At 39.1% G+C, this 23,390-nt stretch overlaps 1 protein-coding gene across 1 annotated transcript in view; it reads left to right on the top strand.

Moving 5' to 3' along the window:
* The first annotated feature begins 354 nt into the window (after positions 1-354).
* The window catches only part of LOC120523156 (T-lymphocyte activation antigen CD80), a 64,673-nt gene continuing 41,637 nt past the window's right edge, over positions 355-23,390 (top strand). Inside the window, exons 1-3 of the mRNA XM_039744174.1 lie at positions 355-471; positions 14,903-14,934; positions 20,780-20,826. Coding sequence (XP_039600108.1) covers positions 451-471; positions 14,903-14,934; positions 20,780-20,826 — 100 coding nt within the window. The 5' untranslated portion in view covers positions 355-450. The remainder of the gene's footprint in view (positions 472-14,902; positions 14,935-20,779; positions 20,827-23,390) is intronic.

Here is a 23,390-nt window from a genome sequence, read left to right as displayed (position 1 = left end):
TGTCAGGCTGTAATCAATGTGTTCCCCTCAATTTTTTGTAATCTGCTGTCTCTTCTCAAAGTTATTTGTTGCTTCCCGCAATGTTTATAACCTTTCATTCAATGTTATGCTTTGAGAAAATAAAATCAGATTTGAAGTGTGCCATAGGCACTCCCATGCCTAAGTAAATATTTAATGCTGTAATGTTTGTTGTTGGGTAGGCCAACACCCATACAGTAGAAGATCTGAAAAACAGCTAAACCTCTGAGCCCAGCCCTCTGAACATGTGCTTCTTCATTGGCTGGCTCTACCGTTCCATTTCCTCTTTAGCTGTGAAATTTAAGAAATCCCCTCTTACTTTTCTGAATAGTCAGAAACAATGGCCACGGGAGCATCTCTCTCTTCAGAATGAATTCAGAAGCAATGTGAAAATATTTTTATAGCACAGCTAGCAAAACGAACAGATGAAGGATGTCTCCACGCCTGACTCTTGTGAGTATCATGTCTTTTACTAATTTAGAGGGAGGCCCAGGGAACTTTAAACCCATGAAAAGTGTTGCTAGTTATATTATTTTTGAAATGCAAGTGTTACTGTATCATACATACTTCGGAGCAGATTTTATGTGACTTCACCATGGCATTTTTATGAAAAGCCTGGGAATGTCTGAAAAAACTACAACTGGGATTTTTGGGGTCACTCAAAAGAGAGCTTCTTTTATTTGCTTGGTATCAATTTCATCTTTAAAAAACTATAAACAGTTCCTATTCTATATTTTAAAACAGCTAATTCTCCATAATTTATTAATAAAGTATAAATATGGTGGCCTAGGACCTCTAACTCATTTCTAGCTTGCATGTTATTCATCTGTTCATGTGGATTTATCCCCGGGCTTTGCAATCTCCCAGCAGTACAATGATGTGAGGTTTTATTAAATGTAGACTGTGTGTTGGCTTAGTGTGAATGCAGTGGTGCACCCTGTCTCGGACTGGAGTTCTTTCTGTGGCTAGTTCCTGTTACTTCTTTTATCTTGGACAGGTTTTGATGGACTATAATTTAATAAATAGATTTAGAAAATAGGTGGAGGATACATACCATATGTGCATTGGTCAAGACAGATGTTGAAAACATTTTATGACATTCAGGGCAGGAGAACTGCTTTAAAGTTCCTACTTAGTGACTGAACTATCAGTGATCATACTAGTGTAGTCAAACTGTCAACAATAGGAGGAACTAATGGAAGGACCGTAATTAGCAGAATAGAAGTCAACCCACCCAAGAGGAGGCTGATTATCCTACATGCCTCACCCTCTTACCCTTTAAGCCTGGCAAGAGGATCTCTGTTCTGGACCTGCAAAGCAGTGTTAGTAAATCAGTCCCAATGATGAAATCAGAAGTCAAGACAGGGATGGTCACTTAGTAGTTCCGAGCAAGAGTTTAAAAGCTCCTTTACCCCTGAACTCGAAGTTGGCCGCATGATGGACAGAGATTCAAATGAAGGAAGCAAGGTGAAGGAAAACGAAAACTAGAAAAGCATTATGTTTCTAAAGATGGCCAAGTACCAGTCAGACAAGGATATGAACGAGGAAACAGTGGTAATGGAGACAGAAGTTTGGGTAGTTATGTAAGGTTAAGTAGGACAGATATTTCAGGGAAATTAGTTAAACTTACTAATCATGGCACCAGAGAGTGGCAACGTGTTGCATGTTGATTAGCACATGCAAGTAAGAACTTTACTATACTTTGTACATGTGATAAAATAACTCTATAAACCTAATAATTTGCTTTAGTTAAACCCAATGGGACAACGACATATTTGTTTGAGATTTCTTTTCTTACTTTATTTATGTAAGTCACAGCTTTCATTGAGTCCTGTAATTTAATTTAGTTTCCCTCTGTCACAATTGAGCATAAAATGCATACAAGCCTGCATAAATTATGTTTTTCTTTTTGGTTGTCTGTTAATGTTTCTTTGTCAGACAATAATTGTTCAAATTTACATAATAACATCCAATTAATCATTTGCGTAATCCAATTCGTAGTCATAGGGTGCTCCAGTTTATATTGAACTAGCAAAATACCCGCACTTCGCAGCAGAGAAGTAGTGTGTTAAAGAAGTTATGAAAAAGAAAAGGAAACATTTTAAAAATAACGTAACATGATTGTCAATGTAATTGTTTTGTGCCTGTTATGAGTGTGGCTATCATCAAGGATTTGATTATCATTATTTCTTTCAATCAGGTTCGTATTTGGAGGAAGTGTTATGTTCAAGTTACATTCCATGTTTGTCTAGTCTATCCCTGACCATCTCATCTTCGTTGTCAACCATTGTAAAGATAACAAGTTTCATTCATCGAAGTGATCACTACCCAAATCGGTACTCCTGAATCTAAGATGTTCAACAGGCATTCCCGGTATTAAGTTGTGGATTTGCCTGTGAATATTTAGCAGCAGCGTGTCTATGAACGTAAAAAAGTTTCTCTCACACTTTTGCTGAGTTTGTGCCAAACCCTATTCTATCCCTGACCATCTCATCTTCGTTTGGATAAGCACAGTCCTTCACCAGCAATTTTAACTCCGTTACAAAGTAACAAAAAGTCTCATTTATACCCTGCGTCCTCTCATTAAACTTGTATCTCGCGAATATCGTATTCGTCTTAGGCATGACAAACGCCAGCGGCAGCTTGTCTATAAACTTAATTTAAAGTTAAGCTTTACACCCTTCTTTCCTATTCGTTTGCATAAGCACAGTCCTTCACCAGCAATTTTAACTCCATTACAGCAATTTTAACTCCGTTACAAAGTGATCAAAAGTCTCGTTTATACCCTGCGTCTTCTCATTAAACTTGCATCTCGCGAATATCATATTCATCGTATGCATGACAAACGCGAGCGGCAGCATGTCTATGAACTTAATTTAAACTTAAGGTTTACACCGCGCTTTGTTTTCGCAGTAGCTGCACTTATGAATATGCTTGTATGCGTCACTCGCTTCATATTCTTTTGCTGCCATCTCAATTGTGTAATGTGTTTTTTGTTCAGCGCTTTTTGGAGCTCTTGCTTGTTCTCTGCGTACTGCGTTCACAGTCAGTTCACGTGAGCTGCTCGGAACACATGCATCAAAGGTTCTAAGCTGTGCTTGTTCTTTCTCGTGCGGTCTTGCGATGTCCACGGCTTTATTTAATGTTAGCTAAGACCCAGCACTTAAAAGTTTCTCTCGCACTTTCGCTGAGTTTGTGCCAAACACTATTCTATCCCTGACCATATCATCTTCGTTTGCATAAGCACAGTCCTTCACCCACGAATATTTAGCGGCAGCGTGTCTATTGGATTGCTGCTGACAGGCAGCCTTATATTGGCAGGCACTCAATTACGTGGGAGGCGTACCGATGAGGGATGCAAGTCTGCCTCACACGGCGACCGAGCTGCAGGCTATGGCCATATACTGTATATGTACATAAGCAGGTTCCAGTTATGACCGTTACGTATAGAATTTCGAAATAAAAACCTGCCTAACTTTTGTAAGTAAGCTGTAAGGAATAAGCCTGCCAAATTTCAGAATTAGTGATGAATCAGTGAGTCAGTCAGTCAGTGAGGCCTTTGCCTTTTATTAGTATAGATAGAAATGACACAATTTTTTCTTGATGGGGGTTTTGTGCTGCCACTACCTTACAGCTCCAGAGTCTTGGGTTTAAATCCTAGCCTGTTCTCAGTTTGCACATTCTCCCCATGTCCATATGGATTTCTCTACAGGTACTCCGGAATTCCTTCCATATCCCATAAACATGCAGGCTACATTGTCCTGATGTGAGTAGATGCCTTAGTGTGTCATCTGATGGAGTGGTGTCCCATCCAGTTTTGGTTCCTGCCATGGATTTGACTAAGTGAGTCAAGAAAATGGATTAAAAGCTTACTGTTACTTTCACTTTTCATAGAACTCTATGTGTTATTTGATTTCTACTGTTTAGGTTTGATCAGACATTTTCCATTTAAAAGAAAAACATACCAATAAATGACATGCACCATTTTATTTTAACAACAGAAAAACAACACAGTTTTACCCTCAAATATGTAAATTAATAGTAGATAAGTCAATCATTCCAAAATTTGTTGGCTAGCACCTGTCCGAGAAACATCATACGAAAGGTAGTTGATCTGCTTAAAAATAAATATTGTCACAAAATACAAATAAAATGCTAAAAACTTTAACAATTACAGCTATATAAACAAGTAGATAATCTTTAGTCATATTTGAAAATATGACAAAGTCTTTCAATTACAGGCAACAGTTCCAAGTCCTTGTGTCAATCTCCAGGGAAAGAATCAAAAGTGAACTGGAGCAGCCCACCTCAGGACATTAGCTGTTCCTGAGGTGCTAGCCACTCGTTAGTCAGCCAAGATACACCTCAGAAGTCTCAAATTTAGGGGGCTTGTGAGCTACGGTTGAACATCCTCCCTACACGTTTTGGGACCAACTCTCCCTTCTTCAGGGCCAAGGAGTGTGGGGCTTTCTTTTTACAAAACCATGAATCACTGAAAATATCAAAGCAAAAGATACAGCCAAAGACCAGACAAGATGTTCAATAAACTGAAACATCAGGATACACTGTGTCACAAACTCCACAAAGAGCCATAGCAAGGTTTGGGCCAGCCACCTGTATGTTTGGTTTCCTGGCTGCAAATTGCAAGTAAATAATAGCACTGATGTGCACAAATTGGAGTCCAAAACAGAGCTGAGGGTATAGGGAAAAGGTGGAGGCTTTTAAAGGTCAGGGCAGGAAGTGACGTCAAAGGAGCGGGGATCGGAAAGGTCTTCAGCAATAGGCTTAAGCCCGAATGTGACATCCAGGGGGCCAGAGCCGGCATTGCCTTTCTCTATAGGTCCGGACCCAGAAGTGACGTCAACAGGGCCAGGTGGAACTTCCTGTGAATGGGCTGCAGGAAGAAAAGAGTCAGTGCACTCTGCTGCATCCCGGTCAGATTCGGAATTGCCCTCACTCAAGCCCTTTAGTTGCCTCCCATGTACACGTGTGACAACTGCCAGTGCAAGGCAGCATCCAAACCTGAATGGGACATCAGTACGTTGCCAGTCACACTCACTGCCATATCCACATTCAGTCATACAGGGCAATTTAGAATTTACCATCAGCCTAAACTACATGGCAAGGAAGAAGGAGGCCTGAGGCCTCTGAGAAAGTTGATGTTGTCATTAGGAACATGAAACCTCCATGCAGAAAGAAAGTGAGTTCTGATTTGAAGCTAACCTCCTGAAATTGTGAAGCAGCAATGCTAACTAATTGACAAAAAATATAATAATAATAATAATAATAATAATAATAATAATAAATGGTATAGTTCAGTAATTTGGCTTCTTTAGCTCAGGTCTTACTTTAAAGAAATTGGATTTAGTTTTATATATTTTTTTTATTGATACAGAAATGTTAAGCAATGTACATTACTTATCAACAGTGGCATTTCTGGCATGAAAATTTCGCTATATGTGTGCAGACATCTGTAACATTATCATTTACTTACCCAACTAATAATGTCAGTCCCTCTTTGACTGACTGGGGTTGCAAAGTAACAAAAAAGGGGGTGTGAAGATGTGAAAAAAAGAAAACAAGAATCAGAAATATGAAAAATACATCTATTGAAACCAAAACAAATTAACTTAAACTACATTCTGATACTAGAAAAATAAATATAGAGTTAGATAAATGTCGATAAAAATTAAGTAGGTATAATAAAATATGCATCTATGATATACTATATCATTAATTAAAAAAGAACAAATTGGTATTAGTGGGCTCCTTTCAAAAAAACGTTAGGGGGGCGCGATAAAAACTGTTAGGAAAATTCGGGTCGCAAATACTTAAAGGTTGAGAAACGCTGAACTAATGAGACACGCAAGTTCACAGTCCACAAAAAAACAATCAGACAATGGGATGCTGTTGCCCGGTCTATCTTCACTGACATTTGATATAGTGATACCCTCTGACATTATCTGACTAAATGCAGGCATATAGATTTAAAAGTTAGATCAACTGACAATCACCTGCTGCCAGAAGAACATTTTGGCCCTGAACCGCCTATACTATAACTTCTCAGCTTTAAAGCTGAATGGCTTTGAGGTAAGCCACAATAATACAGAAAGAACAGACAGACTTCACAAATTGCACCACTGGAACACAAACCTCTGGGGCAGTCCAGTAGAAGCACTGACCACAATGCGGCCAGGTGTTTGGCTAACAATTGAAAAAACTGTTTCATACATCTTTCCACACCAGGACTCTGTGCTTCTTTGAACTAAGAGTATCACACTGCTGGATTCTTTTCCACAAACTGGACGGTATACATCTGAGACTTTCTGTATGGCTTATGTTTCCATTATGTGGTCCTCCTCAGCAGAACAGAAAATCACGATGAAACTGTAAACCCGTTCTAATCAGCATAATGTCTTCTGGTGGATGCATTACTGGTATTGAACTAATATTTCTTTTTTATTACTCATACTGCTTACTTTTATTACTTACTTTGTACCACAGATTGGAAGTGGAAACACATAAAAAAGGGGGGAGTTATTTTAACACTATCTATCTATCTATCTATCTATCTATCTATCTATCTATCTATCTATCTATCTATCTATCTATCTTATAGTGCCTTTCACACACTGTATGTATTATATAGTGCCTCATCATAGTGCCAATGCACATCTTGGCCTGTCTAGCATCAGACCCATAGGACAAAGCCAGACTAAAGTGTATAATACCCTTTCCACCACGATGCCCAATCTAAAGCCAGCCTCTCCCATTTCTACTATGCTCCAAAACCTCAGTCCATGACATCCATAGTCCCCTTATTCTTCCCATAATTGCCCTATAGATGTGGAAAGGAACAGGTGCACCTGCCACTCAAATATTATACTACACCTGACTCTAAATTGCCAAATCCTCTGCCAACTTGCTCAATTCCCCATTATGCCAAAACCCACACCATAATGTCTGCACCCCCACCTCCATTATCTTCCAATAATGTGGACTTCTGTTCGTCCTGTAACGCATCGATAGCATAAGTCCAATCCAAACCTTGCTCTGCCTCTGCTAACAGAGTGCCCAGTCCTTGGCCATTTTCACTGTATTTCATAAATCCACATCATGTAATCACTAGTTGACCGATTTTTCTCAAGTCTTGCATCTCAGTTTATCATTTACTTCAGCCAAAGCCACCCTTATTTTATTCAACACTTGCTGCCAGTCTGCCCAGTCCTATGCAAGTTTGCCAGGCTTACCTCACCTGGGCACAAATTCACGTCGTACCATCTATAGCTCCCAACATCTTAAAGCATAACTTGCCCTCCCATCTGTCTTGTACTACACCCACGGGGCAAGTCCAACCTAAATCTTATTCTGCCTTTATGATCAGGATAACTAGATTTCCTTGAACCTAAATGTCGCCCTCCTTTCCTTCAGGCCTGAACATTTCCCAATTACTTTCTGATTAATTTGAGTTATTTCACTAAGCCTGCCAAAATAATTAGCCACATATAATTGTCTAAAGCAGTGTTTCCTAACCTTTTTTTCTGGAGTGGCCCACTTTTTGTAACCAAAGTCATTACAAGCCACAACACTATTCTGTTAACCACAAACACATACACTGTATATTTCATCTATTATTCTGGACAGATTTTTGTCCATTTTTGGTCACCTCTTCATTGTTCCTTCTAATGCCAATCCTGTACCCTTCCTCTAGCTGTTCAGCAACACTAAGCTTTCCAAAAAAATTTAGCTTCATGCTATTGTCCAGATGACTGTGGCTACTTTCATGCATTTTTCAGAAAGATATTTGAGATCTCATACACCCATCATTGTCTACAACGCTTTGGTACCAACACTTATAAACAGCAAAAAGAGAAAGCAAGAAAGGCATTACTTACACCACACTCAGTTAGCCAACTCCGTTTGTCATAACATGAGCTGGAAAAAGTCTGTGCGTAAGGTCATCCTCGAATTCTTAAGTCAGGCTGGTCTAGTCCAAGCTCCTTTATCTTCTTTTTTCCTCCAAGTGAACAATTTATGACAGGGTGTTTCTTTATAGATATAACCAAATTTTCTGTAATTTTTAGAAGTTTCTGCTTGAAGCTGCCATCAAAGTCATGCTCACTCTTCTGTAGTTACGTTAATGGTGGGTGTAAATTGTGAACCTTGGACATGAATATGACAGTGCATCAACAATTGTCCAATCACATTAGATTAAAAACACCTAATAACAATACTAATGTGCTGCAAATAAAGGTGGTAGTGTCTGGGGTGCAGAGAGCTGTGTCACCGGAAAAATCCAAAAGCAGGGCAGCCTCAGGTCATCTGTTTGCCAAAAAGGTCAAGGACTCGCATAGACTCTCATTTGGCCAGCGCCCTTCACTTCACAAATACAGGTATTGACACAAATACTAAACAAATACAAGTCAGAACCAATTTTTAATGGATGTTGACATGAGCCAACACCAGGCACATTGTACAAATAAACAAATTTACTGAATTTCAGAATTATTTCACATTACCTATTTAATATAAGTAGAGTTGTTAAAATATTTGGAGGGAGCAGCCCCCCAGCAGCCCACATTACAAACTCTCGCAGGATCCTTCAATAGCAGAGCTTCATGTAAATAAAGGTGCCTCAGTTGCCTGATGACTCCTTACGGGATGGCCATTACAAGTTCAAATTTAGCAAATATAGACAATCAAAGACATTTCACAAGAGTTAGTCTTGAAATGCAGATGCTGAGTGATGGTGCATCTTCATGAGCCATGACTCCACATGATGAGCTGTGTTTTTCAGGAGTACATTAAAATTGGTGCTAACTATAAGCTGATAAGAAAGACAGACGTTGGCCCTGAACGTGAAGTCTTCTGCAGTGGGAACACATCATATTCATCGCTTACCTTTCCCATTTTACTTCAGCCAGTTTATGTTTCAGTTGAAGCAAGAAGTGAAACTAATACAATGGCTTTATCAGAAAAAATTGCTCATGAAAAAAAGATAAGTTAGATATATTAATATTTTGCTTGGAAAAATACACATAAATAAAACGCCTTCATTTCTAAAAAGACCTCTTCTTGTTTCATTTTTAACAAGTCAACTTAGAGATGTCCAATACTGAGGGTATACTTAAGAAGAAGATTCAAAAGGAGGGAAAGCACAAAAATAATATCAACACTACCTGCACATTCATGTGAATTTTCTTCAGTCCCTTTTTTTGCCCCGTCTGGAATGCACATAAGGGGTTTCCTAAAACCAGGAGTGTAGGCGAGACAGTTCTTCTCAACAAAGAGAGAGTTCTGCTCTATTATATAGAAAATTCAAGACCTACTGACCTTTTGAATATCTGTTTGGAACACAGAATTAACGAATCAGAGCATTCTAGTTATTGTCTTTTATATTTGTTTTGTCCAATAATTAAAAGTTTGAATCTTGGTCGCCACTTGATTGAGGTCAACACATCTCAGGTAGTACTGCGCCATTCCCTTCTGCTTTAGGTAAATAAGTGTACTAGGTGAAGGGATGCAGTATGGCAGATAAGCCAGAAAGTTGTGACTTTGAAATTCATTCATTAAAACATTAGAACATTATGGATGACAACAGGCCACTCAGCCAAACAAAGCTTGACAGTCCTATTTAATTCTCCCAATTTAACTTCATGTCTAGTTTTGAATTACCCTAAATTCCAACTTTCTATTGCACTACTTGGTAGCTTATTCCAGGTGTCTATGTTTCTCTGTGTGAAGAAAAAAATCCTAATATTTGTGTGAAATTTACCATTCAGATGTTCCAGCAGACCCCCCGTGACCCTGTAGTTAGGATATAGCGGGTTGGATAATGGATGGATGGATGTTTGCAGCTATGTCCCAGTGTTCTTAATGAACTTGTTTTAAAGTAGCAGTCTCAATCCACTGTACTAATTCCCTTCATAATTTTAAACCCTTCAATCATGTCACCTCTAATTCTTCTTTTGCTTAAACTGTATAGGCTCAGCTCTTTTAATCCATCCATCCATCCATTTTCTAACCTGCTGAATCTGAATACAGGGTCACAGGGGTCTGCTGGAGCCAATCCCAGCCAACACAGGGCACAAGGCAGGAACCAATCCTGGGCAGGGTGCCAACCCACCGCAGGACACACACAAACACACCCACACACCAGGGCCAATTTAGAATCGCCAATCCACCTAACCTGCATGTCTTTGGACTGTGGAAGGAAACTGGAGCACCCAGAGGAAACCCACGCAGACATGGGGAGAACATGCAAACTCCACGCAGGGAGGACCCGGGAAGTGAACCCGGGTCTCCTAACTGCGAGGCAGCAGCGCTACCACTGCGCCACCGTGCCGCCCTGCTCTTTTAATCCTTCCTCATAATTCATCCCCTGTAGTCCTGGAATCAGCCTAGTTGCTCTTCTCTGAAAATGTTCTAGCGCTGTTATGTCCCTTTTTTGGCCTGTAGACTAAAACTGTACACAGTACTTGAGATGAGGCCTCACCGGTGCTTTATAAAGTTTGTTCATAACATCCATTGACTTGTACTAGACACATTATACTATGTCACATAACATTCTGTTAGCCTTCATGGCCATCCGAGATCATTTTGTCTTCTTTTCCTCTAATTACCTTATGAACATATAAAATGGTGACCATTCAATAGCTATGATCCCTCCTATTTGTGCTGGCTTTTAGCAGCCACAGTAAACTGTGTCATACAAATGTTATTCTTCCTTTAAATATGTAGTGCTATCCCCCTCTTCCATCAATTAGTTTTTAGGTTGCACTTTCAACATGTTGAATATCCCAGTTCACCTTATACATGCAGGTTTTCTAATATGTCTAATAAGCTATTCATGCCTAACACCATGCACAATTTTCATGGTTATAAAATGAGGTTAAGTAATTTCTTTTTTAGGTATAATTTTCTTATAAACCTTTTCAGACCATCAGAGTTTTTTTCCTTTCCCTTGTTCATTTTGTATGCATCATACTAAAGAGATGTTTTAATATAGGAAATGAGAAAATGTGCCTACAAGTGTGAACATAAGAGTCAGCTTTTTTACACTGGAAAATCCTCCTAGTTCAGTGACACAAATCTGCTCTTTCAGGTCAAATCTTCCCTTTTTATTTTTACAAATCAGTAAAGCAAAAGAAAAAAGAAAGATCCCCACGAAAGAGGAAATTTAGTTCACTGGTCTTTGAATATGCATAACAAAACGAAAGCTTTTCTTAGCTCCAAGGCCACCCACCTAACTGAATGACTAGCAACACACTAATCTGGACTTGCTTCACTTGCTTTATTTGTTGTATGTTGTATTCTGATCCTTTTAATCTGCACTACTTAATGAGTAAAAACACCATACTTGGAAATACTGCACTACCTTTAATATCTACTGCATTTTCAAAGCACTATGAGACAGTGTTTTGTATGCGCTGAACTCTATAATGATCATGTGCTGGAGGAGAGTAGAAAAGGTTTGAATATATAATTTATTATTTGTAACACAAGGTCAATCATCCCTGAAGTGTACAGTAAAATCTTTACTCATTTAAAAAAAAATCATCTCTCTGTATCTGAAATAATTTTCCAGGCTTATACACTTCTTTAGTAGCAAACTGTAGATATAATCAGTGAAAGTATGGGATTCTGTGCTTCTCTCCTAGCTAATTGCTGTCTATACATCCAAGTCAGGATGGGTTTTCTTATTGGTACCAAACATGTGCAGATCAGATTAAATTATGTCTATATAATATCTATAAATTGGCACTGTGAAAGTGAGAGTGTGCAAGTGTTCTTTTACATGGACTGGTGCCCTGTCTTGGGTTGGTACCTGCCTTGTGCCAGTTTAGGCTCCAACCCCCATGACCTCTAATAGAATCGAAGTGAATTACTATCATTATAGTAACATGGTACAGAGTGAAGTGAAATTATTAATTTGCATGTGCTAAATGAATGTACAATACGTCACAACTCTCTTGCGCCATGATTGGTGAGCATAAAAACTTAAAAATTTCCATCTGCGGTTACTGAAAAATCTCACAAAACATATCATCACTGCCATCTCATCTTGTTTCATCTTCTCAAACTCTTTTACTGATGTGGATCACGTTTGCCAAGCAGGTCAGCCCATACTTCCCTGTCCCTAACTACAGATTCCAGCTCTTCCTGGTGATTTTCCAGGCATGCTAAGCCATCTGAGAGATACAGTATGATCCCACCAGCGTGTCCTGGGCCTGCTGCAGGGTCTTCACCCAGTGGCATGTGCACTCCTCTCAATCCAGAGGAGCAGCGACTCAGCTTTGAGGCTCTGCCAAATCCCTGAGCTCCTCACCATATCACAGAGTGTCAGCCCAGCAGTCCTGGAAGGAAACCTCATTTCTGCCTCTTGTACTTGTGATCTCATTCTTTTGGTTATTACACAGAGTTCATGACCATAACTGAAGACAGGGGTGTGTAGTAGATCACAACTAATGCAAATTAAACCCAAGAAGATGACAAAAACATTTTATTCCAGTTACTTTTAAGCCTCACCTCTCCCATGCGCACTACAGTCAGCTTTATGAGACAGAATTCTAATGTACAGCTGAAGGAAACAGCAAATTAGAGAAAGGTTAGTGAGACTAGATAGACAGATAGATAGATAGATAGATACAGTAGATAGATAGATAGATAGATAGATAGATAGATAGATAGATAGATAGATAGATAGATAGATAGATAGATAGATAGATAGATAGATAGATAGATAGATACTTTATTAATCCCAAGGGGAAATTCACAATAGGACTATAGGAATGTGGTCCATTTTAGGACCTTTGTGCTTGTTTCTCTCTCTGGCACTGATTTCTGTCTCTTACATTAAGCTTTGCTCAATAAGCATTTCCCTAGTTTTTGATTTTAGCCTAATCTGAAATAATGTGCTACATTTCCAAAGTAATAACAAAACCTGAGAAAATGATTCATAACTACCTGAAAATATTAGGCTTTTCTGCTGACCGCATATTGAGTTTCACTCAGTCAAGGGAATAGTCGTTGGCTAAATGTGAGTTTTTTTCAGAATTTCTTCACATAACATTAATAAAATAAAATGCAGTATTGCAGAGACCTTATTTATTATATGTTACGTCATATCTAATCTAACAGTGAAAACGCACCCAGCAAACAGAGTTACCATACAGCAATCTAAATAATCCAAGTACATGTGCTGTACAAGGGCTGTTTCTTCAGAGCTCATTAAAAAAGGATTTTTGGCCAACATAGTAGGCAGGTACTTACCAACCCTGAGGGACACTTAAAACACCATTGTGCCATTTTAAGACACTTAATATTAGTTCAATTTGAGAATATTTCTGTGATTTTGCCAAACTCGTGGCAAAGCAAACTTCACAGGGTTCACTCACATCACTACTCACAAATGCAAACCTCTTTTTCTTATGACTTGAGCATGTCCCATTGAACATTACAATAACAAAAACAAACATTAAAATCTGATAGTAAACTTGCTGCTTTTGTCTGCCTGTGGCTAGCTCACTTTCTCACATTCTGCAGATCACTGTCCTACTCACGTCTGATCTTTCACACAATCTGTGGCCATACTACCTTCTAGACAGTTAAGTCTCTGCCCTAACTGACCTCATTGATTCTGACAGGGAGGCACATTTAAACAGTACACAAGCTTATCTGTAGGGTCAGGGATCTTCTGGAAAATTGAGTGATGCCTGCTGTTCCTGACAGGACTTCACCTTAAGGCCTTAAATGGTCTTCAGAATGGTCATGAATACTATGTAGCTGCCAACCTACAGTATTTTGTTTTCTAAGCTGATCAAAAGGCTCCCATTTGACAGGTCACCCACCAGCCTGGATGATTTCCATCTGCTATATCTTCTCTCCATAAATAACATCTATGACACCTTAGAGCTTCATTAGATCCCCTTTCCTACTGAACCGATTTGCTCAGAAATGATCTCTGTTGAGAATGCTGCCTGTCCCACGCCATCCAGGTTGCACATTTTCAGCGGAGCAACTCCTGAAGTTATTTTCTTACACGAGTAAGTGACTGAAGTGGTGCTGAGCACCTCACAATAAACTGGAAACCTTTTGGCCAGGCTGCCCGTGTGCCCTTTTTAAGTATGGAATTGGTCTCATTACCAGTATGTGCCCACTCATTTAGTATGATTTAAACATTTTGTTTATTTTGTTAACAAGGATAACCAAAGTTGTCAATGTTTACTTTGGCCTATGATCTCTGAAAGCGAAGATGGAAACAAAGCAGGGAACTGAAATTGGTGCATAAGCTATAAAGTGCTTAAAAATAATTAATATATAAAAGTTACTTCCTGTTAGTGTGAAATCAACCTGTTGCAGAGATTTGGTTCTTTTTTCAAACTCTGAGAAAAAAGAAGAAGTTGAAGAAGAAGAACGTGCAAGTAGCATGCTGGGTTAGACCAAAGTCACCATACAGGCTCTCCCAGTTTAATTTAAGTGACGTGTTTATTTCATAGTTTTTGTGCCACAATAACAAATAAAAAGAAATGGAAAAATCCCTGCCATCAGTTTCAGTACCTCTTCCAAAAAAAGGTTCTTCACTCCGTGCTCAACAATTCCTGTGTAGTAAAGTCATGACTTTTTTTGTAATTTGGCTGGTTTTCTTCAGTAAGCCAAATGTGATTAACTCCAGTCTTTTGTTTGTGTAGTGTTTTATGAAATACAAAGTAAAGAAGTAATGTTATGAAATTTAAACAAGCAGAGTATTATTGTATGTAAGGCTGAGTCCGGGATTTCCCCATTGCTCTCTGCTGGGCTGGTGCCTAATTTCATTTTTACTCCAATATTGCAATTATGATTGCCTTCGATTTTTAACTAACATTTGTTAACTCTTATATTTCAGATGATTTCCTCCTCATATAAATCTTACTCCTGGTAAGTGTTATTTTATATTTAATGGCTAATTTTGACTTTTCAAATGCAAACTGCTGTCCTCAAATGAAAAGCCATCTCAAATTACAGAGGTGCATCACACCACAAAGTATATATGACTCCCCTCCACAGCGTATCGAGTCTCAGGTGACTTTGTGGTGTGAGGCATCTCTGTACATTGAGCTGTTTGTTTCTGTTTCTTTTGAGTTCATTTACAAGGGAAAAGTGAAAAGAACTCTTCATGTCTCTAACTTGTGCATTAAGAGAAGCCTGCTAGGATCAGGTTTCAATGATGTGGCAAAGATTTCTAAAGTAAAACAAATAAAAAAAACAATAAAACTACACTGGGATGTATGTAATAAATGGCCTTGCCTATTACCTATATTACCTATATGTCTGACACTTTCTCAAAGTTTCTGTCTTTTGTTCAGGACTGTACATGCCAATTTAATTTAAAAAATATAAATAACTAGCTGTTCCACACTGCTCCACCCACGTAGTAGTGAAACAGGACAAACTTTAAAAGCCAATAAAAAAAAATTACAAAAATTTAATTCTAAAGCGGAACGGTACGTTGGCACTGAATCTGATTGGGTTCAGCTCTGATGGGAGAGCAACCCCGACGTGGGGAGAAGAGCATGTGGCTGTGATATCTCTGCCAATGAGCAGTGATGTCTCTCTCAAAAACGTCAAACGTTACTCTTTAACAATCTCTAGATGATAATGTCTGCTGAACAGACAGGTATCGCTAGCTAAGCAGAGGCAAGGTACACTCCAAAATGTTTTGAGAGGTATGGCGACTTAAACAGAGGCTGGCGCAGGAGTAAGCCCCCCTTCCCCTCAGCCCACAGCCGCTCTTTCGCATTCGCTCAAATAAATCGGTACCGCAAGCAAACTATGATACCTAGCGCATTGAAGAAGTCGTAAAAAAAAAAAACGGAATGTACAAGCAAATTATAATTATAAAAAAAAACCTGATCTAAATCTGTGAAGTAGTTTTCTTAAGAAAAGTGGACAGACAGACGTTATATTTTATACACATATATATTAATATTATATATACCAGTAACGGCGCAATGCACGATAACATGCAGTGAATACACTTGACTTGAACATTCCTAGTTTTCATCCTCTTTCTCTGTACATTTAGCATACGTTTGCTCAGAGGTTGATGTGCTTGCTGCTTCATAAGCAGCCCTTCTTTTCTGCACCCTAGCGGCCCGCTTCTTCTCTTCTTTTGTCAGCATCTTTTTGCATTAAAACAGATTAAGTCAGTGTTTGTGTTGCAATTACTTAGTACATTTTCTTTAATTTTTCACTTAAACTGGAACTAAAATCTTCAATCTGCATCAAGAATGATTTAAGATATGGAGAGGTAGAGGAAGTGACGGCGAAGGTGGTAGAGAATGACACATGTGCTACATGGCCGCCCTACTGGGTGCTGCCAAGAGATGATTCTACATTAAAATAAACATAAAAATAAAACCTGCAGATTTTCTGCTCAGTTACTTTTTCTAAGAGGGGATTTGTAAACCATTTCAGAGTAAGGGTTTACCTTTTGTACATCCCCAACAGGGCGGCACGGTGGTGCAGTGGTAGCGCTGCTGCCTCACAGTTAGGAGACCCGGGTTTGCTTCCCGGGTTCTCCCTGCAATGGTGTTTGCATGTTCTCCCTATGTGTGCGTGGGTTTCCTCTGGGTGCTCCAGTTTCCTCCCACAGTCCAAACACATGCAGGTTAGGTGCATTGGTGACCCTAAATTGTGCTTGGTGTGTGTGTGTGCGCGCCCTGCCCAGGGTTTGTTTCCTGCCTTGTGCCCTGGGATTGGCTACAGCAGACCCCTGTGACCCTTTTGTTAGGAAGGATGGATGGACATCCCCAACTCAGAAATAGTTAGGATGGTATGGAAAATTTAAAAAAAACCAGAAAGAAGTGATTTTACAATTCACTTTGACTTGACAGTATAAAAACAAGATATTTAATGTTTAGTCTGGGAAACTTCATTTTTTCAGAAATATACATCCATTCTTGCAATTGATAGCTGTCATGCTTTGGTATAAAAGCTTCATCCAAGAAACGCCTAGTCCTTTAGGAGCAAAAATAGGCTGAGGAGATCCATGTTTCCCACAAATGCATGAGAAAATCACTCAGAAGCTTCAAAACAATGTTTGTCAAAGAGAGATCCAAAGGAGTTTGGGTATTTCACCCTTAGCAGTGCATAATATAATTAAAAGATTTGTGATCTCCAATTCCTTCTGACGGCACTGCGTCAAGAACCAAACTTCATCAATAACTGATGTTATCATGTTGGCTCAGGAAAACATTTGCAGACCTTTATCAAGTAACACAATATGCAGTAACAGCCACAAATGCCAGTTACTATTGTACTGTGCAAACAAGGAAGCTGTATGTTAGCAGTGTCCAGAAGTGCCGTTGACTACTCTGGGCTCAGAGGCATCTGGGATAGACCATCACACAATGGAAACTTGTATTGCAGTCAGATGAATCAATATGTAGGTTTTTTTTGAAAGGAATTCACAATGTGTTTTCCGGACCAAAGAAAAATAAGACCATCCAGACTGTTGTCAGCTACAAGACTAGAAGCCAGCCTACATGATGGTATGGGGTTGTGTCAGTGCCCTGTGCAAAGGTAACTTGCATTTCTTTGAAGCACCAGTAATGCCAAAAAGTACATACTGATTTTGGAGCAACATATGCTGCCTTCAAAACGACATCTCTTTCAAGGATGCCAATACATATTTAGCAAGACAATGCAAAACCACTCTCTGCACGCATTACAATTGATAATGCGCACACAAAAACAGAAAAAATGTCTTGTCTTCAATGTTCCATTTAAGGATTAAGTGTCTAGATTACATTTCTTAAAGTTTCTACATGCTATCACATACACTAAGACCTTACACACGTCACATTAACCCTAACAGAAACGTCTGTGTCTTCACGGCTTTTTATCTAACAGATCATGTTTCTTTCTATCTGTCCACCTCCAATCTGAGATCATCCTGTTGTCTCACAGAGATATAGCTGAACATTAAGGGCATTCCATTAACTTGCTGGCTTATAGAGGTGAAACAGAAGCTTCTATTTATCTAGGTGAAAACTGTATTCCATTCAAATTAAGCAAAAACCTATGTGGATTTACCTTTAACATTAACATTAAAGGGTTAGCTCTTACAATTTACATTATCCATACTATCTTAAATTTTTCCAAGTTGTGGGTGTACCTTCTGGCGGCTTTCTGGTGGGTTGGATATAAGCTGAATCTGTGACTTTAAACTGTATCTTTTTCCTCTGTAGAAAATATTGTAAAACTTTGGAGAGCTTGTTTTTCAAATCCATTCAGTTCAATTCCATTTCACATATTTACAAGCTGCAATTGTAAGTCAAAAAGTATTTTACAAAAATGAAGGCAGAAAGACTATTCAATATTTTTTATTCAATTTTTTTAGCAGTATAGCAAACATAGACAAGCGACCTGACCATTCTTCATCTCATCTCATCAACTCATGCAGCAGTTGTTGAAGTTTTCAGTTCATTTGTAGACAATTTGCTCTGGCAGAACTTCAGTAATGAACTTCTGCTTCTGATATGCCTTCAAGAAATGGATAATAGCCTGCAGCGCTTTTTTGGTTCACATTAAAGGATAGTGGCCATGTTAACCAGACCAGTCTGGACCTGTGTCGGAGCAACTTACACAAACAAAGTGCACAAATGCATGTGCAACTACCTCTGCAGCCAACTGTATAAAAAAAGTTTAAAAAATATTACAGATACTTTCTGAGTTACTCTGGTATAATACGGATATTTGCTCTTCACATCATGTCCAATGTATCCTGGTGTATATTTAATACTGGAATATTGAGGCGCAGGTCGCCACCACAGAAAAACGGAAAAAGAACAAAAGAGAAAGTAGGGGTTAGTACGGATTTTGGTGCCACCATGAATATTAATGGTAATTAATTGAATATACAGAGCATCAGGATTAAACTAAAATGAAGTTGAGAAAGCCATGTTAAAGTAATGTGTTTATAGCAGTTTTTTAAAGTGCTCCACTGTATTAGCCTGGCAAAAACAGCAGAAGGCCGCCTCACCACTTCTTTTAAGTTTAGCTCTTGGAATTCTAAGCAGACACTCATTTGAAGATCTAAGGTTACAATTTGGAATATAGGGTGTTAGACATGCCGATATATAAGATGACGCGACAAACAAAGTGCACAGACAATTTTGAAATATCAACCAACTGGACCTCATGACTTTAGAGTGTGGAAGGAACCCAGGACATGTGTGAATGTGGGGAGAACCCTAAACACTGACATTGACTGGGAAGGAACATGAACCCCTAAAAATGTGACCGTAAACCAAAAATAATGATGATTATAATAATATTGACTAGTGTCTAGTTTTGTTCTTGTCTTCACATTGAGGGCTAGATTGCAGCAGTACATCAGGATGCAATAGTTTATCCACTTCACCACACCATCTATTTAACCAACATCTTTTGACAATAAAACTGTTGCCAGTAAAGCACAACTTTCAAATGCTGCTTTTCCCTTTATGACTTTTGAAACGATTGCATGCTGTCTGTTTGAACTATTAACAAAATATGATTGTTCATCTCCTCTGGATGATGAAAATTTGATTTCTTATGTTATGCCAAACAAAATATTTCAGGAATGTTAAAAATTTTGAAATATTTTCAATTTTGGGCAAAGAGAAAGCATGTCCTTTGGAAAGTCTGTAAAGCAGATTTAATATTGTACTAATGAAATGCACGTATCTTTAATGATCCATAAAGACTGCAGCACAAATTAAATTAAATTAAATTAAAGCTGTCCTAATGTTTCTGTTCCATCTTTTTAAAACCATTTGTGGTTAAACACTTGGTTGTAAGATGATTTTGCAATTACAATGCAGTAAAAACGTTAAAAGCCAAGTTTTTTTTTTAATAGCAACGGACAGACTGCCAAGTTTTTATGTATAGCCTGCAGAGTTTACTAGCCAACACACTCCAAAATTGTGAAATGTGTTGACCTATGCCATTTTCTCGTTGGATTATGGGAGCTGTAATTTCCTGTTTGAGGCCCACTGTTCTTAGTCCACAGTTTGGGCTGTGAGTGGGACAGTGAAATAGACAGAATTGAAAACATCTGGGTCTGCGGTGACGCATGACAAACTCGAGGCGTACAAGAGACATGCCACTTTAGGGTGGCTTGGACGGTCTATTAGTCACAAGTCACAACTGCTAAGTGGTCGGCTGTGTGAGGCAGAAGAACCATTTGAAAAAAGGATGTGGTGCTTTTGTAGACAATTGCCTCCCTTGTTTATGTCCTTGTGGTTTATTAAGGCATTGGTTTGAAGTCTTGCTTCCTTCAGAATAATACTACAGGATATAATCCTTTTTCATGACCACTCGTAAACTTTAATTTTACAATTTGCCAGTGGTTTTTGTTGTAGGATCTGCTGTTTAACTGATGCAAAGTCAGTTAGAAAGCCATTACAGCTGCTGGAGAGCAAAATGGTAACACTTTAGTCAGCATCATGAGAACTAGAATTATCTTCTTGACCACTGTTTTCAATAAGGGGGAGCACTTTTCCCAAACCCCTCATCCGTCTTTTTTTTTCAAACTGCTGGGAGACACACTAGAAGTTTAAATTATATCTTGAGATGTATTTTTGTTAACTTTATCCATTTAATCCATTCAATTCTGGCATCATTAGGTGCAAAGCAGGAACCAACCTTGGACAGCATTACAGGACACACTCAGTTACACACTTACAGGCCAGTGAGTTGCCACCAATTAACCTAAATGTATCTTTGATTTTTTTAGGTATGGAATTATATGGCTGCTAGTGCCCTGGCACGCTATTGCTGCAGGTAAGTTATCATAATGGGCTGATTTGGGATTGGGGTAATATAACGTTTCGCAAAGGCTTGACTGTATTATTGCTGGTATCTTTCTTCAGTCCATCATTTTTTTTTTTAAATACTAATCTTGTTCAGTATTGCTGGTAGCTGGTGCTTATCCTGGCCTTATTGGGCACAAGGAAGACACCAGTCAGTCCATTGTAGGGCTGATACACTTCATACCATGTAGCTGACAAACTCCAGAAATGAATGAATTGAGTAAGGTGATCTCATTATTTTATTTTATTTTATTTCTGTCACCCATAGTGCAAAGGTTAGTTTGGGGAACAAAAAAATTGGCAGAATCAATGGATGTTAGTTGGTGGACAGTAGCATAATTGATGGAGGAGGTTACTTATGTAGTCCGGTGCAAGGCCATTTAAAGCTTTATAGGGTAGTAATAGAATTTTATATTCAATTCTGTAAGATGCAGGAAGTCAGTGGAGGAGAAATAGGATGGGTGTTATGTGCTCGCTGTTGCTGGTTCATGTAAGGAATTTCAGAATAAAAAAATCATAAATGAAAACTGACACCAAGATCCCTTGCAGTAGAAGAAGGTCTGATGATATCAACACCATGAATGATTGAGAAGGAGCTAAGGTTCTTAAGCTGATGTGATTGCCCAGGTTGCCCACAGCTGGCATACTCAATCTTGAACCTGGGATATCAATAGTTATGATCAAGAATGGACTGGGCAACAAGGGAACATGCACACACAGAGTGGGTGATGGTGGAAAAAGTGCTCAGTGCTTTCATTCCAAACAAAGTGTTCCAATCAAAATAAGTGCAATGTAATTTCCATATTAAACAATTCAATAAATAACGCATAACAAAAACAGTATTTCTTTGGGAGGTTAAAATAACATAAATAAATAATTTAAAAAATTATTAAGCATCCAGGTTAAAACAGTCAGGATCTATCCAAACTGTCCTGAACCTTGGTGCATCTCTTTTAAAACTGTCATCTCCTCTGCTTACCCTTTTTGGTCCCCTCAGTAAGAGGAGATGCACTCAGACAAGCACAATCAACTCATTTCTACAGCTTTTGTTTCTGCCAACATCTCATGACCTTCTTCAGGAAACCCAATGGGCTCTACTCCTTTCTCCTGCCACAATCCTTTGGCTTTCAATAGGAAGCAGCTGGACCCTCCTGCTTCTCTAGAAGTTCAGCAGGAGCAACCTTCGTGCCATCTAGAGCATCATTCCCAACCACCAGCCTTCTTCATATGACGCTGTGGGTCGACTCCTTGCTCACTCTTCTATAACAGGGAGCCTCTTGAACCCAACACTCTCGATAACGTAACCGGATGAGCTGAGCTGATGAGGACAAAACACACCCAGCAAGGGGATTGTGAAAAGGGCAAGTGCTTTTATTACATAAAAAAAACAAACAAAAACAAGTGTTCAAAAAATACTCAGAAAAAAGTAAATAAATAAATAATCCATAAAAACAACAAAGTGCTGGTGGAGATTGAAATCTGAATAAACATATCCATTAAAACAAGGTTAAAACTCAAACAGGAGTCTTCAAAATTGTCATCCCTGGTGCTTCCCTTTTAAAACTGACGCTTTTCCTGCTTACCCCAATCAGACCTTGCAGCACAGAGAGATGTCTACCAACTGGCGAACATCCTTCAAAACTGGCCTGCTCCCCACTGCCCAGTCCATGGTATGCCATGGGTATCCAGCAGAACCTCCTCCCATACCCACCACTGCCAATCCTGCCTCCACACCAGGCAACAGGATCCTCCTAAGCATAACCATCACTCCTGGTCCTGGCTGCTCAGCAGGAGTGATCCTCATGTCCCCTCCTGAGCGCTGGCCACAAGCTACCTCCTGGGGCACCATTCCCGTCTGCCTGCTTCTCTCCAAGCACCAGCTCACTACCACTCCTGCCTTTTTCTCCATCCTTTAACTTCCACTCTTTTATTCTTTTCTGTTTCTCATTCCTTCTCTTTATTTTCTTACACTCCCCTTTATAGGCTGGGTAGCTGTTGCAGGTGTAAACAAATGATTGCCTCCCCAGGCTGATAATATGACAATCAAAAGGCCCGTAAGTGCTGGTAAGGCAATTCACATATGGCTGACTGCCCTGCATCAACCCGGAAATGGGGCGTCTTTGGCAGACTGCTCGCACCTGCTCCCACTCCCCAGCTTAAACATGTTTATTATTTATTAATTAAAGTGGCCACTCTTTTTAAGCCACAGACCCGCTATACCACACCTCATTACTAAATCAGCCATGATCCCGTTTCTCTTTTCTTTCATATCATTTCTTCTTTTATCGTCCTGTATGTCTCTCTTTTGATTTCCCCTGTTCTTTCTCACCTCAGGTTACTTTATACATAAGTGAGTCCAGGTGCCTGAACCCTAACTCTAACCCTAACCCTAATTGCAAACTTCAGACCACTAACAAATCAGGCAAACTGTGCAAGTCATCTGAACATCAATACCCCAGGATTGCTTATCTAAACTACAGCATGCACATACGCCAGCTTGGAACCAGATTGCACTTTAAAAAAAAAAAAATTCAC

The sequence above is a fragment of the Polypterus senegalus genome, chromosome 2 (genome assembly GCF_016835505.1).
Source record: "Polypterus senegalus isolate Bchr_013 chromosome 2, ASM1683550v1, whole genome shotgun sequence".
NCBI lineage: Eukaryota > Metazoa > Chordata > Cladistia > Polypteriformes > Polypteridae > Polypterus > Polypterus senegalus.
The sequence above is the reverse complement of the archived record's forward strand: the minus strand, read 5'-3'. Positions and strand labels throughout refer to the sequence as shown.